Here is a 24,367-nt window from a genome sequence, read left to right as displayed (position 1 = left end):
CAATTGTGACATAATTTCCCCCTCATTGTATTTGTACAGAGACCATATCCCTATTTGTTACCAATTATCTAGTTCAATCCATAAACAGAGGGAATTCCCACTAGAGCATATTTGACAAGTGGATGTCCAGCCTTTGCTCCAATTCTTCAATTAACCAGCTCTTATTATGCTTTTGGACAGCTCCTAAATTTTTCTCTTTGCACCTTGTATCCATTGTTCCTCCTTCTATTGTGGGGGTTTAAACAAATCTAATCCTTCCTCCACATGACATAACTTCAAATTCTTGAAAACTATCATGTCCTACCCCACCCCTTCCTTCCCTCTGGGTCTTCTTCTCTTCAGGAAAAACAGACCATATCCTATAACTAATTCTTATATGTTCAATACGTTTACCATAGAGTTTGCCCTCCTCTGGAAACTTTAGTTTGTCAGTACCCTTCTTAAATTGTGATACTTCAAACTCAACACCAGATGAGGGCAGAATTCAGTCAGATTATTACCTCCCTTTTCCTGGAAGCTACATCTGTCTTAAAAAAGCTCAAGATTGCATTAATGTTTTTGGCAAATCCATGTTTAACTTGCAGTTTACTAAACTCCATTATACTTTTTCTGAACGTTTTCCTGTTTCACACTGCGAGGATGATTTTTTACACCTAAGAATGAGACTTTACATTTATCTCTATTGGATTTCATCTTAATACATTTAGCCCAATGTTCTAGTTTGCCAGCCCAATGTGTTACCTATTTCCCTCAGCTTTGTTATCTGAAAATTTATGATATTATGCAAGTTGTTGATAAAAATGTAAAAAAAAAAACAAAAACACCACAGGGTCAAGCACCGATTCTTGCAGTACTACACAATTGACATTACAGATTTAACAATTACTTTTTGATCATGGAACCAATTCTGAATCCATCTGCTGGTAATATCTAATCAAAATTTCTTTCTCAACAAAAATTATGTGTGATGATTTACAAAAATCTTTATCATAATATCAGAAAACTACTTTGGCAGCATTCCCCTTATTTATCATTTAATAACCATCAAAAAAGGGAATAGGGTTAGTCTAATCTTTCCTATTCTTGATGAATACATATTGAGTACTTGGTAATCAGTGCTTCCATTTTCAGTTATTTACCAATCATCTCTCTTTTTTTTTTTAAACATTATTTTATTTGGTCATTTCCAAACATTATTCATTGGAAACAAAAATCATTTTCTTTTCCTCCCCGCCCCCTCCCACCACCTCTCCCATAGCCAGCGCATGATTCCACTGGGTATCACATGTGTTCTTGATTCAAACCCATTTCCATGTTGTTGGTATTTGCATTAGAGTGTTCATTTAGAGTCTCTCCTCAGTCATATCCCCTCCACCCCTGTAATCAAGCAGTTGCTTTTCTTCGGTGTTTTTACTCTCACAGTTTATCCTCTGCTTGTGGATAGTGTTTTTTAGATCCCTGCAAGTTGTTCAGGATCACTGCATTGCCACTAATGGAGAAGTCCATCACCTTTGATTATACCACAATCAATCAATCAATCAATCAATCAATCAATATCAGTCTCTGTGTACAATGTTCTCCTGGTTCTGCTCCTTTCACTCTGCATCACTTCCTGGAGGTTGTTCCAGTCTCCATGGAATTCCTCCACTTTATTGTTCCTTTTAGCACAATAGTATTCCATCACCAACATATACCACAATTTGTTCAGCCATTCCCCAATTGATGGGCATCCCCTCATTTTCCAATTTTTGGCCACCACAACAATCATCTCTTTAAGGATCTGTTATAGAACTTTTCTAGGAATTTAAGTCAAACTTAGTCCTTTAGTTTGCTGACTCTGTTACGAGAATCTTGATCAAGAATGGATTGAAAGAGGTGATTTCTGAGGTTTCCTGTTAGATTATGAATTTCTAAGTGAGAGGAAGACAAAGTACAAGCCAGCCTAGAACTTTCCTGCAACATCTAGAGTAGAAGTCAGAAACAAAAAGAATAGGAATAGACAAAGAATTTATGTCATCCATTAGCAGATTTTATCACAGGGAATTCCTTTTCAATTTGGTCTGTACACAAGATCTTATGTAATTCTTTGCTTAATAGTTAGCAACAATCTCTTATTACTAGACAATTTGAATACTTTTTCAAGCTTTTATTTAATTACATATGTTTAATGCTATTTCTCATAAAATTTCAACGTTGATCCCTTGGTCAAGAATGTTCACCCCCATTATAACATTATTCTTTTGTGAAAATTAGATTTCTCTTAGATAATTTCAACTCACAGCAGTGAAGAAAAACATGAAGATTGCCTGTATTTATTAAGTCTGTATTCTGAAAGGTTAATTTAATTTAATTTATATTATTTTCTATATTATCAATGTAAAATCTTTGTAATAAACTGACATTTAAAAGAACCTTTGGCATTTATTCAGAATTATATCAGAACTCAGAATAGCAAAACTCTTTGTGACTTGTGCAACTATTGCTATCTGTAAGCTTGTATTATTATAAGAGAAGGGGAGACATCAGAGAAAGAAGAGACTTTTTCAATAATCTCAAATAAAATTAGGACTCATGAAAACTGACATCTTGATTCTCAGTATATTCAATTTAAAAAGTAAGAGTCTGAAAGGAGCAAAAATAATATCATCCATGAACCTACAGGGAACCTTGTAGACCCTCTGCAGGGGTCTACAGGAATGAAGGCATAAAGGCTAGAAAGGATGGACTGAATTACTTTTCTTCTTTCACTTTCCAGGTTAGCTATAGAGAGTACCAACTGGAATATGTGCAGCAGCAAAAGTTTGTTTGTTTGTTTTGCTGATGCCAATTGATAAAGACAAGAATGCAGTATAAAAAACATTATAAATATAAAAACAAGGAAAATGGTCCAAGAGAATAGTAGACAATAACCGTGTCCTCTTCTTTAGTTTTTATGCTAGTCTGAATCCATTTGAATGCTAATACTAATGGGTTATTATGAGCAAAGTGGACTTCATTAACCCAAGTTCCATATAGTTCCTGTGAGTTTACTTTGGTGACATAAATTTCACAAAAAATAAGCAATTTTCCTTGAAAATGATTTTAGGGATACAGATTGCCTCCAAGGTGTTAAATAGGATATAAAAGGAATTTTGAACCCCAAGTCAGATATTCTTGGACATACATGGCTATGACATTGGACTTATTACTTTGATTTAGCGTCAATTGTCAACAGTTTGAAAAAATAATAATCTTGACTTGGGAGCATTCCACCTGAATTTTATGCAGAAAATCTGATTTGCCCATGGAGGCTGTAAGCTTCAGCTAATAAAAATAACAAACATGCCCTTGATCTTGCCATCACCCACAAATGTACCATTTCTATGTTCATGAACAACAATTCCTTGAACACATTTAGTATCCATGGCTCAACATGTGATTGATTGGCAAGACTATACACATTGATAGGGGCTCATGAGTTGTCGATTTAAATGAATGCTGACCCACAGAGCATCTCTAACCTGGGGCAGCTTTTCTTGGAGTATCTCCATGTTCCAATGAGGTATTAGAGAAAGACCTGGCTTGGAGGGAAGAGGGAGAGATGTGCATCCAAGAGAAATCATAATGAGCATTTATGCAATTTGTGAAAAGTTCATTGCATAACAGAAGAAAATGCAATAATTACACATACATTTTTTTTAACCCTAGCCTCCAGAAGAGCAGATTGTTGTTGAAGAGATCAAAGAAATTCCCGAAGAAGTTTATGTTTACAAACCACCTATTCCTAAACCTTGGGTTTCCTTGGGCAGTGAGAAAGAAATTGAAGAAGAATCCTTTTATGAATCTACAAGCAAGGTCAGCCTGAATATCTTTCCATACATTATGACCATTTGAAACACCTTTGTTCAAGGCAAAGACAAAAACCCTCCACAATTCCCTGATTTTATCCTTAAATCGCCACCATATGGTGACAGAATCATTTTGGTTAGGGCCAACTTTGGTGTTTTCTTGGAGCATTCCAGTTCCCTTGGATAGAGAAAGAAAACATTATATTCAGTTTCAGTGAAGACTTCTTCCCCTCCCCCCCAACAGTTATTTACTTTTTTGCACTCATTGCAGGTAACATACAAGATTTCTCGTGAACGAAAACATTTTGGTGCACCCATCCATTTTGGTGATTATAATGCTTCAGGTGTGAAAGACGGCTACATTGAATGTACATCTTATCAAGATAAAAATTTCGCAATCAAACAGCTCGAGAAAGATGTGGCTATACAAATGATACCAATAGTAGAGGATAAAAAAACTCAGACCCTATGGTGAGCACAAAATGGGTTTGATTTTATTTCAGCACTCATGAAGAGAATGTTATCATTCTCAGGTTTATCAAGATATGACATGAAAATTAAAATGGGTGTAAAAATTATAAATCATAGATTTATAAACTAATTCAATTTCATTTTAAAAGTTTCTATTGAGATCCTCTTGTCTGGTCATTGAGTAGTATGGCCTGATTGACCAAGTCAGCCTCTGAGTATGAGAGATCTAAGGTCAAGTTCTGAATCAGATGCTGTCTGGGCAAATCACTTCATTTCTCAGGGACTCCAGGCCAGTCCCTCAGACTTGCAGAGCAAGGCATACCCACGTGTAGAGGAAGATTTCTCACTAGGAGTTTTCTACCTCGCTAAAATGAGTTCCGATTTTTAAAAAGTGGTATGGGCTAGGCAATGGGGGGGGGGGGGGATGGTTAAGTGACTTGCCCAGGGTCACACATCTACAAATGCCTGAGGTAAAATTTGAACCCAGGACCTCCCATCTCTGAGCTTGGCTCTCAACCCAAGCCATAGTCTCTCCTTTCAATGAGTTTATTATCTCATTTTAGAAAGAAGATACCTATAGGAACAGTTATAATTGGCAGCCAAAGTAGTGTAATGGGCAGAGTGCTGAGCCAGGAGTCAAGATGATCTGAATTCAAATTGAGCCTCAGACACTTCCTAGATGGATGACCCTGGGTAATTCATTTAACCTCTGTTTCATCTATAAAACAGAAATAATGATAGCACCTATCTAATAGGGTTGCCGTGAGGATAGATTATGTACATTATGGTGTAATAATTAAAATTAAATAATATTTCCTGCTACCCAAAGGCATATATTTTATAATGTTTATCATGAAGGGTAGACAAGCATTCCTAAGTAACCTGACTGCACGGTGCCTAGACTGCCAGTTCCTTTCTCATTTCCCCTTCACCTCCTGCACTGTCTCTTCTCCTCATGCTTCCCTCATGGTCTTCTCGTTGGTCTCCCCATCTCTCTCATTGGTCTCCCCTGGTTTTCTTGTTCGTCTCCCTGGTTCTTCCCCCAACCTTAACTTTTATGGATGCACAGAATGTATGCCTACGCCAACCTGGTGCAACTGTGGTATGTCAGGAATGTTTGATGGATGGGTAAAGTTACTCAGGAAGGGGGAGGGGATGAGCTTCCTTGACACAATCTCCCTGTGATCCTTTGGGAGACCCGTTTCCCCAATGGATCATTTAAAGATAACTGTCTTATAACTCTAAATACCTTCTAGCTAAAAATACATACAATATTACATTTTCCTAAGAGGAAGTTACAATAGTTAAGAGATGAGAGTAAAATACAAAACAAAAACAAAAACAAAAAAAAACCTGATCGATAAACGCATTGACAAAATGCCAATTGGGGGCAGCCTCTTTGGCATAAGAGTTTACATTCAGAATAAGTATATTCAACCCCCTTCAATTCAGTTCATTATATCCCAAAGTTCATTCTGGATCTTTTGATGCAGTGTGTAGCTTCTTCAGGCATCTTTACAGTACCTTCTCCAAAAGGATCCACTTTCTTGATTTTGGATGTTGGCAAGTTTCTTTTCCTGAAATTTCTCCAAAAAATTTTAAACCTTGCATTTTAGGATAATTATACAACCCCACCCCCACCCCCAGGAGGGTGTTGACCAACACCAGAATCACACTAGGATACATGACTGAGTTATGAGGTATATGAAACAATTGTCAAAAGAAAACAAAACAAAAAGAAACCATCTAAAAAAAAACCCAAATAAAAGAGTAAAAATTAATGAAATTCTGTGTAATAAGAAATACAAAAATGATAAAAAACAAAATAAAAATCTCATGTGTATAAAATTCTGAGTAAAAAATAATAAACCTGTAATAGGTTCTTGAATCACAGCAAGGGCCAATTAAAGTGACTTATGTAATTAAAAGTGACTGATGTCTCACAAGCCCATAGGACAATAGCAGCAATATAGCACTTTACCCATTTGAAGCCAGGACTACAGAAAATTTCCAAACTATAAGAAAGGACTGAGTTTCAGCAGCAAATGGGAAATTCATTCCCTGGTCTGATTGTGTCTTCACTGTCAAGAGACAGAAGGAGCCAGGATGATAGCCAACCTGAGATACTTGAGTCAAAGTATTGCACATGCAGTGTGGTTCAAGGAAGTCCTATGTCTTAACATATGTTAAGCGTTGCAACCTCGATTCTCACACCAGGTTCAAGTCCTTTTGTATTGGCATAGAAGTTCAACAATCCTCCCTGGATTGGATTTGGTCTGTTTTGGCCTCATGCTACTTGGCATTGTATAGTGGTTCTTTTGTTCCCTTCTCCTAGAATCAGACGGAATCATTAAACAAAGTCCCATAATATTTATCAATAAATGGAATGTTTCCATAGTCAAAAGCTTTTTGGGTATGCATACCACTAGGGCTAATGGATACTGTAAACTTATACTGTAAACTTTATCCTTCAAGTAAAAAAAATATTAATACTGATTTCATGTATTTCAAGTATCACCAAGGTCAGGAAAAAAGAAAAAAAAATCAAATGTACTATTACAAACATAAAGAGAAAAAAATATTGAAAAAAAAATCATAATTTCATAGTATACATTCCATGTGACAATGTGTTAACTGAGCAGAAGCAAAACACAAAAGGTGCTCACTTAAAAATGAAATGTATATCACTCTTAACTTGGCCAGGATCCACAGTGTGAGTGTACATAATTTTTTCACCAGGTAAAAACCTTTTAAAAAACAGTAGTACAACAACTAATACAGATTCTAAAAATTACCAAAATCCCCAAAATTATAAGAGCCCATTAATGACAATAGCAAACAAACCAACTATCATTAGGATTCACATGAGTTGCTGTATGACATGTAAAAACCTTTGAAATCATGAATACTTGGTCACAAGTACTATAGATTTAGCCAATTTTTCAACTTTGGCAAAGATACTATTAACAAAGCCTATTATTACCATCATTCCAAAATTTGATGGGAGAAAAACCCAGAAAAAACCTCTATATAGTTGATGAAGAGTTATAAATATAAGAAATCCATTTCAAAGCTACAAAGCCTCACAGGAAAAATCATTCCCAATTACTGGATGAGATTATAACACATCACAGGTAACTAAGCCACTTGGGCACCTCCCTCCCTCATGGTATGAGACTGTAACAGTGCAACAGAACTGTCTCCAATATGTCCCAACCATTTTCACGTGGAGCCGAGGACTAAAAAGTGAAAATCATTTCAGATGCATCATCCATTACATTTACAATAAATGCAGAGATGGGAAAATACAACAATGCCATTTAACTTTACTTCAGGTACACATAGATCTCTTATTTATTACAAACAACTCAAGAGGCAGGCAGATAAATGATGAGTCAGAGGTAGAGATGCTCCCAGATATCTGAAAAACATGCCTGAATACTCATTAAAATAAATTTAAATTATTAGACAATTAAATTCTCCAAAACCGTTATACAGGTTGAAACCAATTTGATGGCCTTCATCCATCAGCTCTGTGTGACAATTAACAAAGGCAAAAAAAAGAACAAAATGTTGTTTGTGGGCTTTTACAAAGATATTCTTCTATAGTACAATCACAGTCATAGGGGAGGTATAAATTAACAATTTAACAGAATATTTCAATTTTGATAACTCAAGAAGTGGTTATCAGTAGATTACGTACATCTTGTATTTAGAATTGAGTTACAGACTTCTTCATTCTGGGGAGGGGAACAAACTAAAACAGTTAACATCAGTAAGTCAATTAGATCTGAAAAGGCTTAAAATTTCACTTCCTTTCCCTCCCAAGTACCATCAGTCATCACAATCTCTTTGTCCACACTTCTGGGGTCTCCCATGCTGAGGGGAGTTACCTCACTGTATTACAGGTGTTTGGGTGTGAGTTTTGAGTTTCCTCACTGGAATAACTTTTCCTCCTATCAATATTACTATTTCTGAAACTTCTATTCCCATTTTCCTGATTCCTCTTCTTACAATTTAAAATCACATGACCAATTTTTCCACAAAAATAACAGGTTAGTGTTTGCTTTGTGGAGTCTTGTTGCGGGAGCTATGATCTCTCTTTGATTTACCTTCACAATTGTTTCAGTTAATTTTTATTTCCTTCCTCAATGTCTCTACTAAAGTCAAATTCTCCTTATCCTCACCCTGTTTAGCAGTCAATTCCTTTATTTCCTTCCTTAATGCTTCCACTAAATCAGTGTTCTCCTTCTCCTTTTCCTTATGTCCCTCAAAAACATAAACTGCTACTCTTTTCAATTCCTCAGGGTCCATAGTAGGTCAATTTGGACAGATAGTCATGAAATAATCCCTAACTACCTTACAGCTGTTTTTGACAAATTGTATTCTGATCTAAGGTCCCATTCCCTATCCAGATCAAGCTCAATATATCTTTCTCCCAGCTCAATAAGTCTATCCATAAAGTGGGAGGGATTGTCACTATCTTCTTGCTTAAGATTTTCAAATTTCTTTGAATTTGGGTCCCATTTGGGATCCTCAGTTGGTCAATGAATCTATATGTAGGGACAACTCTTAGGGAAAAGACCTTTATTTGAATCATCTGTGGCAACTGCTGTTTGGCCTGTATTCTGGAGTTCAATGGAATGGGTTGCAGTGAGGCTGGTAGGGGAAGGGGGTGGGGTAGTGGGCAGGGTGGAGGTCAGGGGAGCAGCTGGGGGCGGGACAGAGTGTGGGATGGAGAGGATTAGGACAGGTGCCTTACAAAACTTTCTAGCTCCTTTCTTTGTCATCCAATTCTCCTTGGGCAAATTTGGATCACTCCAGTTATTTAAAGGTTTATACAGGGCTGAATCAGGAGGAATATTCCCTGATTTCCTGTGATGTGTTGCAGTATTTCCCATATTGTCTAGTCTGTATGTCTTAGTTAAACTAGTATGAGTACTGCTAAATTAGCAGCTTAAACAATGAAAAGTCCCTAAAACTTAAAAAAAAGAAATGGAGACACAAAGTTCTTCAATGTTATTGTGGAAGGCAATAAGAGAAAGTTTAAAACAAAAAAACGAATGGAAGGAAAGTTATTGTTGCACAGCAATAGTATCAGTAATGAATGTGCATTTAGTTTAATTGCTGCTATTCATAATTAATAGCAATATACATTTAGTATAATTATTAATTATGCTATTTGTAATAACATGCAATTATAATAATCAACAATGTGCATTCAGTACAATTATTGTTATTAATAATTAACAATCATAAACAAGTATCAATAATCAATAAGAACCATTAGTAATTAATAGTATTATTAATACTATTGTGTTCTAAAATTATTCCTTAATATTTCATGTAATCAATTTGATTTGATGTTGGCTTTGTTCAAATTTAGAAATTTGGTTTCAATTTAAATTCAATATTATGAATATTTCCTATTAATAATCCTTTTATTTAAATATATTTAATTTAACAGCATTTTAGATCACTAGTAGCAGTTGTAAAGGAATTCTTTTTATTTTCCTGCGGTTTTAATTCTTGACAGTGGGTAGCGCTATAAATGTGTGTAGAGTAGAAGGCTCCTATGGGTAGACCTATCTAAGGAAGTAGTCAGCTAAAGAGAAGGGGAAAAAAATGTCTTTTAATGAGCTAAAGAACCAGCAGTGTAACTTGAGTGCTTTTTAAAATGCTAATGAAGACAGGCCCTCCCAAGTAAAATGTGCCCTTAAGACATGCAAACGAAGCTAGGCAGTCCACAAGCAAAGTTTGAGGGTGGAGGAAGGAGAAGGGAAAGAAAAATGGAGTTAAATCCCTTCCCCTGGAACAGCCACGTGTTTTCAAAGTTGGGGGAGTAGGGAGTTCCGTTGGACCCTAATGCACAGCCTGGAAGCCCAGGATCCGTTCAAGGGGTCCCCCGCTCTGCACTGCACTGCACTGCACTGGGCTGAAAGGAGGAACTCTAGGACCTTTCCAGCTGTGGAAAATAAAAGAGCAGGAGTTCCTGTTGGGTCCTAAAACCCACCCTATTCCTTATGGGCCCCTTCACCCTTATTCAAGCTGAAAGAAAAAAAAAATGGAGTGTGGTGGGGTGGGGAGTGGGGGAGGGGGGGGGATGCCACCAGGGTTTTTCTCACCAATCCAATGGTGATCTGGTCCGGAAAAACAGCAGCCCGTTTCTTCTCTCGGCCAAGGCTTTTTGCACGGGAAGGCAGGCGAGCTAACTGAAGCAGCTTCTATCTTTAAGCTTCACCTAAGACTCAAAACTTCTCCCAGAAGAAAATTAAGGTTCTAAAAAGTCCCTCCTGGCTGGCTCGCCAACTGTAATAATTAAATTAAATCCTATTTCCTGCTACCCAGAGGTATATATTTTATAACGTTTAATACGAAGGGTGGACAATCATTCCCTAAGTCGCCCGACTGCCTGGAGCCTAGACTGCCAGATCCTTTCTCATTTCCCTCCTGCACTGTCCCTTCTCCTCATGCTTCCCTCGCGGTCTCCCCTAGTCTCTCTCTCGTGGGTCTCCCTGGTTCTGCCCCCAACCTCCAATTTTATATAGGTACAGAACGTAGGCAACCTAGCGCAACTGTGGTATGTCAGGAATGCTTGATGGACCGGTAAAGTCCCTCCGGAAGGGGAAGGGATGAGCTTCCTTGACACAATGGGTTTAGAGATAATGTATCTCATTTGATCCTTATGATAGACCCGTGAGATAGGCACTCTTATGATCCCTATTTTACAATGAAGGAAACTGAGGCAAACAGAGGTGAAGTGACTTGGCCAGGATCATATATTCAGTAAGTATCTAAGGATTTGAATTCTGGTCTTCCAGACTCCAAGTCCAGCACTCTATAGACTGAACCACCAACTTCATCTGATGAATTAGGAGAGTCCAGTCATGGAGTTGGGTGGTCCTCATTCACCAGGCTGTGGCAAGAGGCTGAGATGCCATAGATAGTCAGCTTGTTACTTCCTATGGCTGATAATAAATCCTCATGAACGCCATTTCAATGTGTTTAAGCAGAATTTCATCTGCTTCCCTATACTGAGTATATTAAATTAGATTTGCCGGGATTATTAAGTCAATATCTATTTTAAAGCATCACTTTCTCCCTCTTCCCCAACATAAGGTAAGGAAGTGTTTCATAGTAGAAGGTTGGGTCAGCCCCAGGGATGAGGAAGAACTGTGTTCGAATCTCTTCCTCTCCTCCTCAATCCTCCCCACCCCCTACAAAGATTGTCTGAGGAATAAAATGTAATCTTGGATGGCTGACATTCTTTCAATGGAAAGGATTGAAGTTGGAGATGATCCAGAAGGCAATGGGTGGGGGTAGGAGGATGAGGAAATCACAGCCCATTCCAAACAAAGAATGACACAGAATGGGCAGAAAGCATGTTATCGAAATTGTGTTATAAATGGTGTGTAATTAGAAAATCTTGAACCCTTGGACTTCATCCCCCAGAATCCTTTTCCCTTTGTTCACATAGGGTCCTATGTATATTGTTTTTAAGATCTGTAACTTCATCCTTTTCCCTCTCTTCTCTTATGACCATGGCTGAGTTAGCTCCCTTTTTACTCTAGCTTTTTATTTTAGTTATTATTAATAAATCTTATTAAATATAATACTTGGAGTTATTGTATATTAATTTCTAAGCTTTCAATGCACATAAATATAGGGGGCCATTGGGAAGCCAGACAACCCTTTCCAAGTCCAAATTACTGATGAGCTACTGATCTACTGATGACTGGCATGAGTAAAAGGAGATTCCTCTCCGCCATATTGAAATTGAAGATCTTTTTTTTTTAAAACCCTTACCTTCATCTTACAAGTCACTTGGGAGGCAAGTCACTTGACCCCCATTGCCTATCCCTTGCCACTCTTCTGCCTTGGAGTCAATATTGTATAATTGCAATACCTTGGAGTCAATATTGTATAATTGCAATACTGTATAATTCTGCTCCAAGGCAGAAGAGTGGCAAGGGATAGGCAATGGGGGTCAAGTGACTTGCCCAGGGTCACACAGCTGGGACATATCTGAGGCCAGATTTGAACCTAGGACCTCCCATCTCTAGGCCTGACTCTCAATCCACTGAGCTACCCAGATGCCCCCTGTGAAATTGAAGATTTTGATTGGAAAAGAGAGAGTGAGAGAGACTTGGGTTACATTTATATGATATCTACTCATGGAATTTAATCAATTTGGTGAAAGGAATCTAAATAACTATTGTGACACAAGAAAAGTTTGATAATATTTTACTTTTTGCCTTTTAACCAGCTACAGTCTTAAAGCCCAGTCCTCAATTTTATAAATATTCACACATATAGAGATATAAATATCTTTTCTATTAGGAGAAAGCTTTACCATTTTGTGTGTTCAAAGTTAAATCTTAATGTTATATGTACTTCATCTGATTTAATTAACAGATTTTCTGGTATTTTAGCTTGAAAAGGAAAGGAGTTCACATTTAAAAACCAAGACTATATAAAAATGTAGTACATGTAGTATCGAAGACTATTATTATTAATAACAATAATTGAGACATAGTTCTCTAGGATTCACAAATAAATATTGATTGACTGAGTTGTTAAAGAAAAAAAGGTGACCATTTAATGGCAGGCTGATAAGTGGCACTGTGGATGGAACTCCAGACTTAGAATCAGGAAAACAAGAGCTTGAATTCTCATTTAGATTCTTGCTAGTTGAGTAACTCTGAGCAAGTCATTTAACTGCAGCCTACCTTGATTTCCTTATCTGAAAAGGGACGGTGGGAATAATAGTGCCTACTTCCCAGGGTTATTGTGAGGATCAAACAAGATAAGATACATAAAGTGGTTGCAAACTTAAAGCACTATATATAAATGTTACATTACATTACAACAACTTTACCTTTTTGTCTATAATAAGGAAGGAAATATGACAGTAAAATTTTTGAAGTTCAATTTTAAAACAAATATTTTTACTTTAAAAAATTTTTTAAATTAAAATTTTAAATTTAAAATTTTTTTTAATTTAGAGATTCTCTTTTTCTTTGTCATGTAAACATATAATTCTGATTTTAATTTCATGTTGATCATTTGCATGCATAAAGAATATTTGTATCTGTTTTTATTTTTGTAAACTAGGAAATATCCCAAAAATGCAGCTATACAATATGAACCTAGAGAATTCACTGAAGAAGAGTGCAACGCCTATTTAAAGTCGAAGAGTCTCAAAGATTTTCTTAACTCCGTATCCTTGAAGTAAAAGTTTTATGTATCATTTAAGACAAAAACTCTATTTTGACTTTGGGCTCATGGTTAAAGCCCAAAGAGAAAATGTACAGATAATGTCACTTTTTTAGGAGCAAGTTATCCTGCTTTGTTTATTCTCTTTTGTAACCTTGTCTTAGAAGGATTGAGGCTGGAACCTGACTGGTTTCCCACTAGGCAGATGAAGGCATCATGAAGGGGAGGGATTGGAAGAGGCCCATCATTGGAAGGGAGAATGACCTGGAAAGCTTGATTTGTTAGTGGGGGTGGTGGGCTGCTCTATAGAAGAGCCTGAGCCATGACATAGACTCAAACTGTAGTGCTTGTTAATTGCAAAATCAAACAGACCATCATGAAGATAGCTGTAGCTTATGTACTGATATCTTTTTAGGTAGAAACTCCTATGAAAGATTAGACAGTATTTCACTGACAAAGTCAAATACATATTGATACTTGGTCCCATCTCTTCTAAAGTGATTTTAGGTGAAGATATTGAAAAAAATATGGTTCAGAATTAAAAAATGAAAGACCAATGAGTTGTAAATTACTAAGAGTTAGGAAGGAAGGAAGGAAGGAAGGAAGGAAGGAAGGAAGGAAGGAAGGAAGGAAGGAAGGAAGGAAGGAAGGAAGGAAGGAAGGAAGGAAGGAAGGGAGGGAGGGAGGGAGGGAGGGAGGAAGGAAGGAAGGAAGGAAGGGAGGGAGGGAGGGAGGGAGGGAGGGAGGGAGGGAGGGAGGGAGGGAGGAAGGGAGGAAGGAAGGAAGGAAGGAAGGAAGGAAGGAAGGAAGGAAGGAAGGAAGGAAGGAAGGAAGGAAGGAAGGAAGGAAGGAAGGAAGGAAGGAAGGAAGGAAGGAAGGAAGGAAGGAAGGAAGGAAGGAAGGAAGGAAGGAAGGAAGGAAGGAAGGAAGGAAGGAAGAAAAGGGAGAGAGTACAAATGAATGAATAAACAAATGAAAAGAAAGAAAAGAGGAGAGGGGGAGGGAGATAAGAAGGAAAAGAAGAAAAAGGGAGGAAGGATTTAGGAAAGGAGGGAGGAAAGAAAGAAAGAAAATTCTTGAAATACTGAGCACTGACCATTTAAAAAAGTGAAATTCATAACACCTTACCAAGTTGGAAATGACTTGTGTCAAAGTAATTTCATACTGTCTCTGTGTAGTCAAAGCATTTGCAAGCTAAAACAAAGATCAAAATAAACATCAAATTACAAGAGAGGGATGGTGGTGGTCAAGATCAGAGGAAGATGTAAAAAATTACAACAGGTTCCATCTGACATAAAAAAAAAATAAAAGCTATTAGTGAAATAGCTTTCTATCATATGGAATAAAGGATTAAAGACTGCCTACAATTATCACCATTTCTTACAAAAGTATAACCGATGTCATTAAAAGCAATTGTTATACAAAAGAGTCCAAAGAAACCTAGAAACTGCCTCAGCTAGCAAATGACCAGTTCCTTTGTCAACAAGGGAGATATGGCAGCCAAGCAAAACATATTTAGGATATAAAATTAATTGAAAACACTGTGAAAGAGAATGGTGAAAGATTGTGCTATTTTATCATATATACTAAAGAAAATTGTGAAGGAAAATGAATATTGCGGAAAGCTTGACATGAGATCTGACTAAGCAAGATCAGTCCTAAGAGTGCTTATAAATTAAACTTGGAGGACAACAAATAGGTGAAAAATAGAACAGAGCTGTTAGCATTTTCCTAAAAATATGTTTCCATCTTCTGTTGTATGTAAACATCACATTTGGATGCTTATACTTCTGTTGCAGATACACATATAATGACTGGTATAAAGATTAAATAAGAACCATTAAGTCCTGTTTTTAGGGTGCTTTTCAAAATTCATCAAAATACTGAAAGTAGGCAGTTTAAGTACTATTCTCCTCATCTTACAGAAAGGACAGAGAAGTAGCATTTAGGAAAATGACATTGAGAAGATCAGCTGGACCAAGCCAAGTACACACAGAAAATCCCAAGCTAGAGAAGACATGGATTTGCAGGCTCTGTGGCATCTAAAGGAGAGATGCCAAAAGAATGGAAAAAATCATGAACAAAAAAGAAATAAAGGATCCAGGGACTTATAATTCCCATTCCACATGACACTTTCTCTTCTCCTCAAAATGTTTATGAGCATTTTCCACATATATACAGATGAAATACCAGCATCCTGGACAGATTTATTAAAAGGAAACAAGCAGACTCTTGTAAATTAATTTTTTAAAAAGTGGATGGCATTTTCCCAGTCACCATTGTCTGAAAGGTATAGAGAATACAAAATCCCATTGCTCTTTGTTTTGTTTAGAAAAACAAAAACATTTGCCTCAATAGAACAACATAGAGGTTTTGTAGTACGGAACTGACAAGTTGTCTTCCATTTCTACATTATTTTATAAGATTTTTGCTAGATACAGCTACATAGATAACTTTGTTCAAGTAGCCCTTGACCATCAACTTCAAACAAAGGGAGATATATCATATGCCAAAAGTGTTTACCATTCTCATGGAGGCAAAGTCCAAATTTAAGAAAGATTCTCTTCCTACAAGTGGTAAAGTGGTAAGAAGCTCTAAATAGTGCTACTTATGGATTACATAGTTATGACTGCAAGTCCTAGAAGACTACAGGGATTCCTCAGAGTGATCTGTGGTCACTATAATAGACTGCCCTAAAAACACACACAGAAAAAACCCACCAGATGAATTCCTGTAAGCACCAGTCCCAATAATCTCAGGCCGATACTCTACACTGACAAAGAATTAAGACTTAAGAGAAAGGAAATGAAAAAGAGGAAGGGAATGCGCTGGGATCTCATTTGCGGTTACACAGTATTTTCAATGCTTTCAGGTGATTCCCTCACATGAAAATGCAGCTTTTTAACACCAATATTCTTCTGGTTTTGCTATATGGCTGCTAATGAGAGGCCTTCACAAATTTCAGAGGATCCAAAGAATACCCAAGAGATTTGTGGTGTATACAAGTGCACAGCAATACGTTGCCAATAAGGACTTGTACGTGAGAAACAATGTAAAAGAAGGCAACTGGGAAACATATGACTGGAAAAGGAATGAGACCTATCAAGGGATGGATGGTTTGAGTACTTCTTTGTACTTATAAAAAGCTAAAATAACTGAAGGAAGCTCCTCTAGCAAGTTGTATGAGTGCTTCTAGAATGCATGGAAAGCCACAAACATGGGCATGGATGGGTTGTGATTTGAACTGTTAGAGGAGAGATTCACATTGATGAGAAATGGAAAGAACCATTTTGAAATAACTAAGGGGGGGAAATGTGCTATATTTTAGTGTGTTATCTCAGTACTCACAAAATTTGTGTATTTCCTCTTGTGTATTTACTCTGTAATCAGTTTACCCTGGCACCAATGAGTGATGGATCTTTGATCCTATGATCTCTGTCAGTTAATTATGTCTATGGGCCAGTCAGTCTGTGAGACAGACTGTAGCCAGAGGGCCATCATTTCAACATTGGCAGGCTAACCTGATTGCAGGCTAAATACACAAGAGAAAATAAATAGCTTTGTGAGTTGCTGAGATAACAAACTTAAAACACAGAAAGTGATGATAAATACCACAACAATATTTATTACAAGGGAGGCTTTTAAAAAAAAATTACAGAGTTGGTATTTGGGAGGGAGAGAGAGATGGAAAGAAGGAAAGAAAAAGAAAGGAGAAAGAGAAAGGAAGGAAGGAAGGAAGGAAGGAAGGAAGGAAGGAAGGAAGGAAGGAAGGAAGGAAGGAAGGAAGGAAGGAAGGAAGGAAGGAAGGAAGGAAGGAAGGAAGGAAGGAAGGAAGGAAGGAAGGAAGAAGGAAGGAAGGAAGGAAGAGGAAGAAGGAAGAAGGAAGAAGAAAGAAAGAAAGAAAGAAAGAAAGAAAGAAAGAAAGAAAGAAAGAAAGAAAGAAAGAAAGAGAAAGAAAGAAAGGAAAGAAAGAAAGAAAGAAAAGAAAGAAAGAAAGAAAGAAAGAAAGGACAGAAAGACAGAAAGACAGAAAGAAAAAGAGAAGAGAGAAAGAGGAAGAAAGAAAGGAAGAAAGAAAGAAAGAAAGAAGAGAAAGAATGAAAGAAAGAAAGAAAGAAGAAGGAAGGAAGGAGACATAAGAAAGAAAGAAGAAGAAAGAAAGAAAAGAAAGAAAGGAAAGAAAGAAAGAAAGAAAGAAAGAAAGAAAGAAAGAAAGAAAGAAAGAAAGAAAAAGGGAGAGAGGGAGGGTGGAAGGAAGGAAAGAAAGGAAGGAAGGAAGGGAGGGAGGGAAGGAGGGAGGGAGGAAGGAAGGAAGGAAGAGAAAGAAAGAGAGAAAGAAAGGAAGGAAGGAAGGAGGGAAGGAAGGAAGGGAAGGAAGAAAGGAAGGAAGGAAGGAAGGAAGGAAGGAAGGAAGGAAGGAAGGAAGGAAGGAAGGAAGGAAGGAAGGGAAGGAAGGAAGGAAGGAAGGGAAGGAAGGAAGGAAGGAAGGAAGGAAGGAAGAGAGAGAGAGAAGAAAGAGAGAAGAAAAAAGAAAGAGAGAAGAGAAAGAGAAAAGGAAGGAAGGAAGAAATAAAGAAAGAGGAAGAAATAAATCAAAAAGAGAAAGAAAAAGAAAAAGAGGGAAAGAGAGAGAGAGAAAGAAAGAAAAGAAAGAAAGAAAAGAGAAAGAAAAAGAAGACCAGAAGGTCGTCATTGCTTTTTCTTTTTAGTCATAAGGAAGTTGAGAAATAGACATGGATATGCAAAACAACTTTGAAATGATGTGAATTTATATATATATATATATATATATATATATAAACACACATATATGCATATATATATTTTAAATGTAAGCTGTATTTAAGAGATTCCTGGCTTTATTCAAATACATGTATAGATACTCTGTTTAACAATTCTTATCAGTAAAGTAAAACAATCAAAAACTTTCAACTTAAATATCAGAACCGCAATGCAGACTCTAGAGCCCAGGAGTCCAAGTATAGATGAACAAGGGAGCACTATCCCCAGGGTCCAGCTGGTTTTCTTGCTACCTGTGCTTCCCATTATTAGTTCAAATCAAGTTGATGGTATAGCTGGGAAGATTGCCCTTTCATGCAAGTCTCCTTTTTTGAAGGCCATTTTCTAAGGTTAAGGAGCAAGCTGTAGGTAATCAGATAGACAAGCAATAATCAGCATTTTTACACAAAAAGAAAGAAGAATAGCTATTGGAATATTACTGATGGTATCATTAAATGCTATAATCTGAAGTTGTTTAAAAAAAATTCCTTCTCCCAATAGTGTTGAAATGGCCCTGCAACAAAATGAAATTATGAATGCATTTATTGATGACTGGAAAGCACTGGCTGAGGAAGAAACCACTTTTGGTGACAAGACAGATTCCCACCTTAAAGAATACCAGTCCTTTACAGACCTTCACAATATAAAGGACAAAACTATTACTTGCATTTGTTGGGCATCCCACGATTAATGGTAATGATTGATACGATGCTAAATCTTTTTAGTTCAGCCACTGAAATGTATTATTTAATTGCTTTTATTTTATTTTATTTTCAAACATTTACCTTTTGCCTTGGAATCATACTGTGTATTGGTTCCAAGGCAGAAGAGTGGTAAGGGCTTGCCCAGGGTCACACAGCTGAGAAGTGTCTGAGGCCGGATTTGAACCTAGGACCCTCCCTTCTCTAGGCCTGGCTCTCAATCCACTGAACTACCCAGTTGTCCCTTAATTGCTTTTAAAATTTAAATGTTAAATAGTTTATTCCAAAATTAGGAAAAAATATTTAATGAACTCTGGCAACCTGCAGAATAGAATCAAGAAGGAAGATTGGAAACTTTCCTTCTAATTTAAGAATGACAATATACATAGTTTTAAAACTACTATATAAAATGCCTATTATTTCCCTGAGGGTCAGAAATTTGCTTTATCTGAATCCATAAAAGGCCATACACTATTCGTTTTCACAGCCTAACATTTAGCCTTCTCTTCTCTTTTTCATCTTCATCATCACCTACATATTTACCTACACTGGAAATACACTTCTGTGAATGAAAAGTTCACCCAAGATTGCTTCCCCTTTATTGGATTTGGGAGCTGAAGGGAGTAGGGTCAATGATGCTTAAACCCCAGTGGTAACAGTCTCTGTGCCTTTCGAGCAGAATCTGAGGGTTAAACTGGAAATGCCCAATCTCTACCGATGATGTTCAGTTAGACATAGCTGGAATTTATAGAGAACCTCCCCTAGTGGCTACGGGCTTCACCCTGTCTAGAATCATAACAGTTTGGGTGAGGAAACCCTACGATACAAATCTTTAAGCAATCCAAATAAATGTGTGGCTAACTGATAACTCGCTAGTTCTCCCAAAGAAGCAATGATGATGACAAACTTGAGAAGTTGGCAGGTAGGTTGAATAGAATTGACGATCATTTCCAAATATTCTCTACCTACCCCAAAAGTAAGAAACGAGAAAGGGGGGGGGGGGTTGAGTATGCTATAATAAATGCTATTTTAAAGCATCATATTGCCTGTCTTTGCATCACAAGTCTTCGAGTGATTTAAGACTGTAAAATGTATTTTTCAGTAAGATTTTGTGGGAAGACCTTGGTCACACTTGGCTCTTGCCAGTTCATGGTAATCTCCTGGGCTCTGAAACAAGGGTTCAACAGAAAGACGGACTGTGAACACAAGTCAGGGAAAGCCAGTTCTGTAATGGGAAAAGTGACTTAGGTACAACAGACGGGCCAGAGGAATGTGGATGGGTCCTCGTCCATTTGAAAATCTCAGTTGTTGCCAGAACTTTCCAGAGATCTTTGAAACATGCTCTTTGAAGGATACTGCTGCAAGGGCCCTCCCTGGAAGATAGACTCCCCCTTGAGGGAGCTCCCCCTCTTCTTATGGGAAAAAGCAAGCCGCATTTTTTAATACAAAATTACCTGTTGGCAATATGATTCCAGAAGGAGCTAGCACTTCCAATTAACCCCAAATGCCTGTCAGACTATTCAAACCATCTATGCATCCTGGCTTTATTTCTATTGATTATGTCTGTATTAGAAAGCCCTCTGGGATTCCTGCAGAGTATTTTTATTCAAATTGCCATCAAAACACAGTAGAGAAAACACAGAAAAGGAAAAGATTGAACACTGTTCTTGCTATAAAGCTATTAACTACAGCTTTCGATTTCTTGTTTTGTCCCTTTTTTTCTTCTTCTTCTGAAATCAGGACTAATAGCTGTGTCAGTAGCGGAACGACTCAGTTACGAAGAAAGAGTTCACTATGCTGGCAGATTACTTCTGCAACAGTCATTGATTCTTTTTTGGAGTTTTCTCTGATCCTATACATCCTCAGGTAGTTAAAAAGAATGATAAACAGAGTCTAAAATATTCATATCCTGCTGCGCCACAGAAATGTGGTCATTTTCCCTATCAAAGCTCTTCATAATTGTTTGGGTCAATGAGTTCAATATCTAATTTCCACTAATTGCAAATCTGCCATCATTCAGACTTAGCCTAATTTCCTTTTGCCCTACCTAGGAAGGAAACAAATGAACAGTGAGCAAAGACTATGAGAATGTTTAACCTACTCCAGCATAATCTCTATTTAAGAATTTCAGCATAATAATTATGTGCAAAAAGATGCTAATTTCATGTAGGTTTTTACCCTATTCATTCAAGAAGGTCCAATAAGCCCCTCTACTTGGAAATACTTTATTAGTAGGTAGGTTCAGCTATTGAATGTAATTAAAATGAATAAACCTGAAATTTTTTAAAATATGCTGTAATTTAGATATTTCATTTAATTCAGGCTAGCCTTCTCTTCCATTCATCTGGATCAGGGAGGTTTTGCTATAATTACTTCATGTGAACCAGCGATCAAAATTAAGAGCCCTGGTTGCTTCTGAATGCCTTGGTTGAGTAGAAGATGGCAGCAGCAAATAGGTTGTTGATTTTTGTTTTTTTAAGCCTTTATCTTTTGTCTTAAAATGGATACTAGATATCGGTTCCAAAAAAGAGAGAAGAGCAGTAAGGGTTATCATTAAGTAACTTGCTCAGGGTCACATAGTTAGGAAGTGTCTGAGGTCACATTTGAACCCAAGACCTTCTGTCTCTAGGTGTGGCTTTCTATTCACTGAGCCACCTGACTGCCCCACAAATAGGTGGCTAAAAACAAAACAAAACAAAACATCCTCACAGCTTTTAATTGGAGGGAAAAGTGAGACTTAGGCAGGCAAACAACTCTGGAAAGGAACATCTAGGAATTCCCAGTAAACAGTGGTGGTCATTAACCATAGGCTCTTTTAGGACAAGGTTTTAGCTATGGTAAGCCACTAAATTTTAGACTCATCAATGTCCTCTAAAGAATATGATTGCAAGGCCTAGTGCAAGAAGCATTGTCTGACACTGTCATGGTGGTCCTTGGGCTCCCTGGCTTCTCTCAACTTCCTTTAGCTTAAAAGGATGCTCAGTAGGGGAAGGGGAGAGAGAGAGAGAGAGAGAGAGAGAGAAGAGAGAGAGAGAGAGAGAGAGAGAGAGGAGAGAGAGAGAGACAGAGACCAGAGACAGAGACAGAGACAGAGACAGACAGAGACAGAGACAGAGACAGACACAGAGACAGAGACAGAGAGACAGAGAGACAGAGAGACAGAGAGACAGAGAGACAGAGAGAGACAGAGAGAGACAGAGAGAGACAGAGAGAGAGACAGAGAGAGACAGAGAGAGAGACAGAGAGAAAGGAAGGGAGGGAGGGAGACAGAGACAGAGAGACAGAGAGACAGACAGAGACAGAGACAGAGAGACAGACAGAGACAGACAGAGACAGAGGAGGAGAGAGACAGAGACAGAGAGAGCCAGAAGGAGACAGAGACAAAGGGAGACAGAGACAGAGAGAATGAGGGAGAGAATGAAAGAGACAGAGATTGAGAGAGATAGAGAGAAAGAGAGAGATAATATGTGTGTAGGGAGAGTGTGTATGGATGTAGGGAAGAATGGTTACAAAAATGCCATTTTTTCTAAACTGTCTGATCCTCAGTTCCAGGCAATATAATACTTTGAAAAACTGTCCACTGTGTGAAAGCATATCCTCACTTACTGCTTATCAGAAACTTCCTGCCAAGGTCTTCCCCTTTTTTGATGGCAAGTCCTCAGCAGGATTTCTTTGTTCATAAACTTTTTTTATTCTATAAACCTCCTTTCTCCCATGCCACATTCTCTACCCCTTTACCAAAGTAAAACTACACTAAAAAAGAAAAAAAAATCTTGCATTTCCATGCTTTAGGAAAGATGTGAGAGGAAACATTTTCCATTGTTTAGAAGGGTGACTAAAGAAGGCAGATCACTTCTTAAGGCGATAATACTAATTATCTACTCTCTCTCACTGTTTTTCTAATCAAAACTATGAGATCTTTTTATACTAATGTTTAATTTTAAAAGAACGGGGCAGAGGTTGTTGAGAATCACCAGAATAAAATAATTACCAGATGAACTCATCTTAATTTCAGTTTGAGCATTTACAATATATTTGAGAATTACAGTCTTTAATGGCAAAGAGCCTTCTGGGGCTCTACTGATTCCAAGGCAAACCTACATCAGTCAGTCAAGCATCTTCTAAGTTGCTACAGTGGCAGGCACTGTGCTAAACACTGTAGATGCAAAGAAACCCAAAAGACAGTCTGTCTTCAAGATGCTCACAGTCTAATAGGGAGGCAACTTGAAAATGGCTATGAACAAGCATGATATATGCAGGATAAATGGGAGGTGATTAAGACCATAGAATTAAGGTACTAGCTATGAAGGGGAATCAGGAAAGGCTTCTTTCTGGCAGAAGGCGGCATTTTAGCTGAGCTTGAAGGAATGGGACTTGGAATGGAGACAAAGACAAGGAGTGAGAGCAGTCCAGACTTGGGGGACAGCCAGTGAAAATATTTGGAGATAAAGGGTTTTAGGAGAGAAATAGCAAGGAAGTCAAGTCACTGGATCACCAAGCACATGGTGGGGTAGGAAATAAGCTATAATAAAACTAGAGAGATAGGAGACCAGGTTGTGAAGGTTTGATCCTGGTGGGGATTGGGAGCTACAGATATTTATTGAATGAGGGAGGGCAGGTTGTGAAGGTTTGATCCTGGTGGGGATTGGGAGCTACAGATATTTATTGAATGAGGGAGGGCTGGATGAATGACATAGTCAGATACATTCTTTAGTAAGGTTAATTTGAAAGCCAAGTGGAGCATGGACTGGATTTTTTGTAACAGTTACAATTAAGAGGTGATAAAGACCTGTACTGGAGTGATAACAACATCAGAGGAGAGAAAGGACGATATACTTGGCTTCTTTTAAGGCATGAAGTCTTTTTTTTTTTTAGTTTTGGAAACTTTTATTTAATTAATTTAGAATATTTTTCCATGGTTACAAGATTCTTGTTCTTTCCCTCCCTTACCCCCCACCTCCCTTCCATAGCCAACGCACAATTCCACTGGGTTTTACATGAATCATTGTTCAAAACCTATTTCCATATTATTGATATTTTCAATAGAGTGCTCATTTAGAGTCTCCATCCCCAATCATATCCCCATAGAACCATGTGATCAAGGAAATGTTTTTCTTCTGCATTTCTACTCCCACAGTTCTTTCTCTGGAGATGGATAGCTTCTTTCTCATAAGTCCCTCAGAATTGCCCTGGATCGTTGCATTGCTGCTAGTAGAGAAGTCCATTACATTCAATTGTACCACAGTGTATCAGTCCATGTGTACAATGTTCTCCTGGTTCTTATCCTCTCACTCTGCATCAATTCCTGGAGGTTGTTCCAGTTCACATGGGATTCCTCCAGTTCATTATTCCTTTGATAAGGCATGATGTCTT

General features: G+C 37.6%; 1 protein-coding gene across 1 annotated transcript in view; it reads left to right on the top strand.

Moving 5' to 3' along the window:
• DNAI3 (dynein axonemal intermediate chain 3) overlaps positions 1 to 24,367 on the top strand; it is a 139,425-nt gene that overhangs the window by 64,922 nt on the left and 50,136 nt on the right. The window contains 7 exon segments of the mRNA XM_001366304.5: positions 3,688 to 3,834; positions 4,099 to 4,298; positions 13,413 to 13,529; positions 18,795 to 18,969; positions 18,971 to 18,986; positions 20,735 to 20,835; positions 20,837 to 20,860. Of these exon segments, the coding sequence (XP_001366341.2) occupies positions 3,688 to 3,834; positions 4,099 to 4,298; positions 13,413 to 13,529; positions 18,795 to 18,969; positions 18,971 to 18,986; positions 20,735 to 20,835; positions 20,837 to 20,860 (780 nt within the window).

The sequence above is a fragment of the Monodelphis domestica genome, chromosome 2 (assembly GCF_027887165.1).
Source record: "Monodelphis domestica isolate mMonDom1 chromosome 2, mMonDom1.pri, whole genome shotgun sequence".
Classification (NCBI taxonomy): Eukaryota; Metazoa; Chordata; class Mammalia; order Didelphimorphia; family Didelphidae; genus Monodelphis; species Monodelphis domestica.
This window is presented reverse-complemented; position numbering and strand designations above follow the sequence as displayed.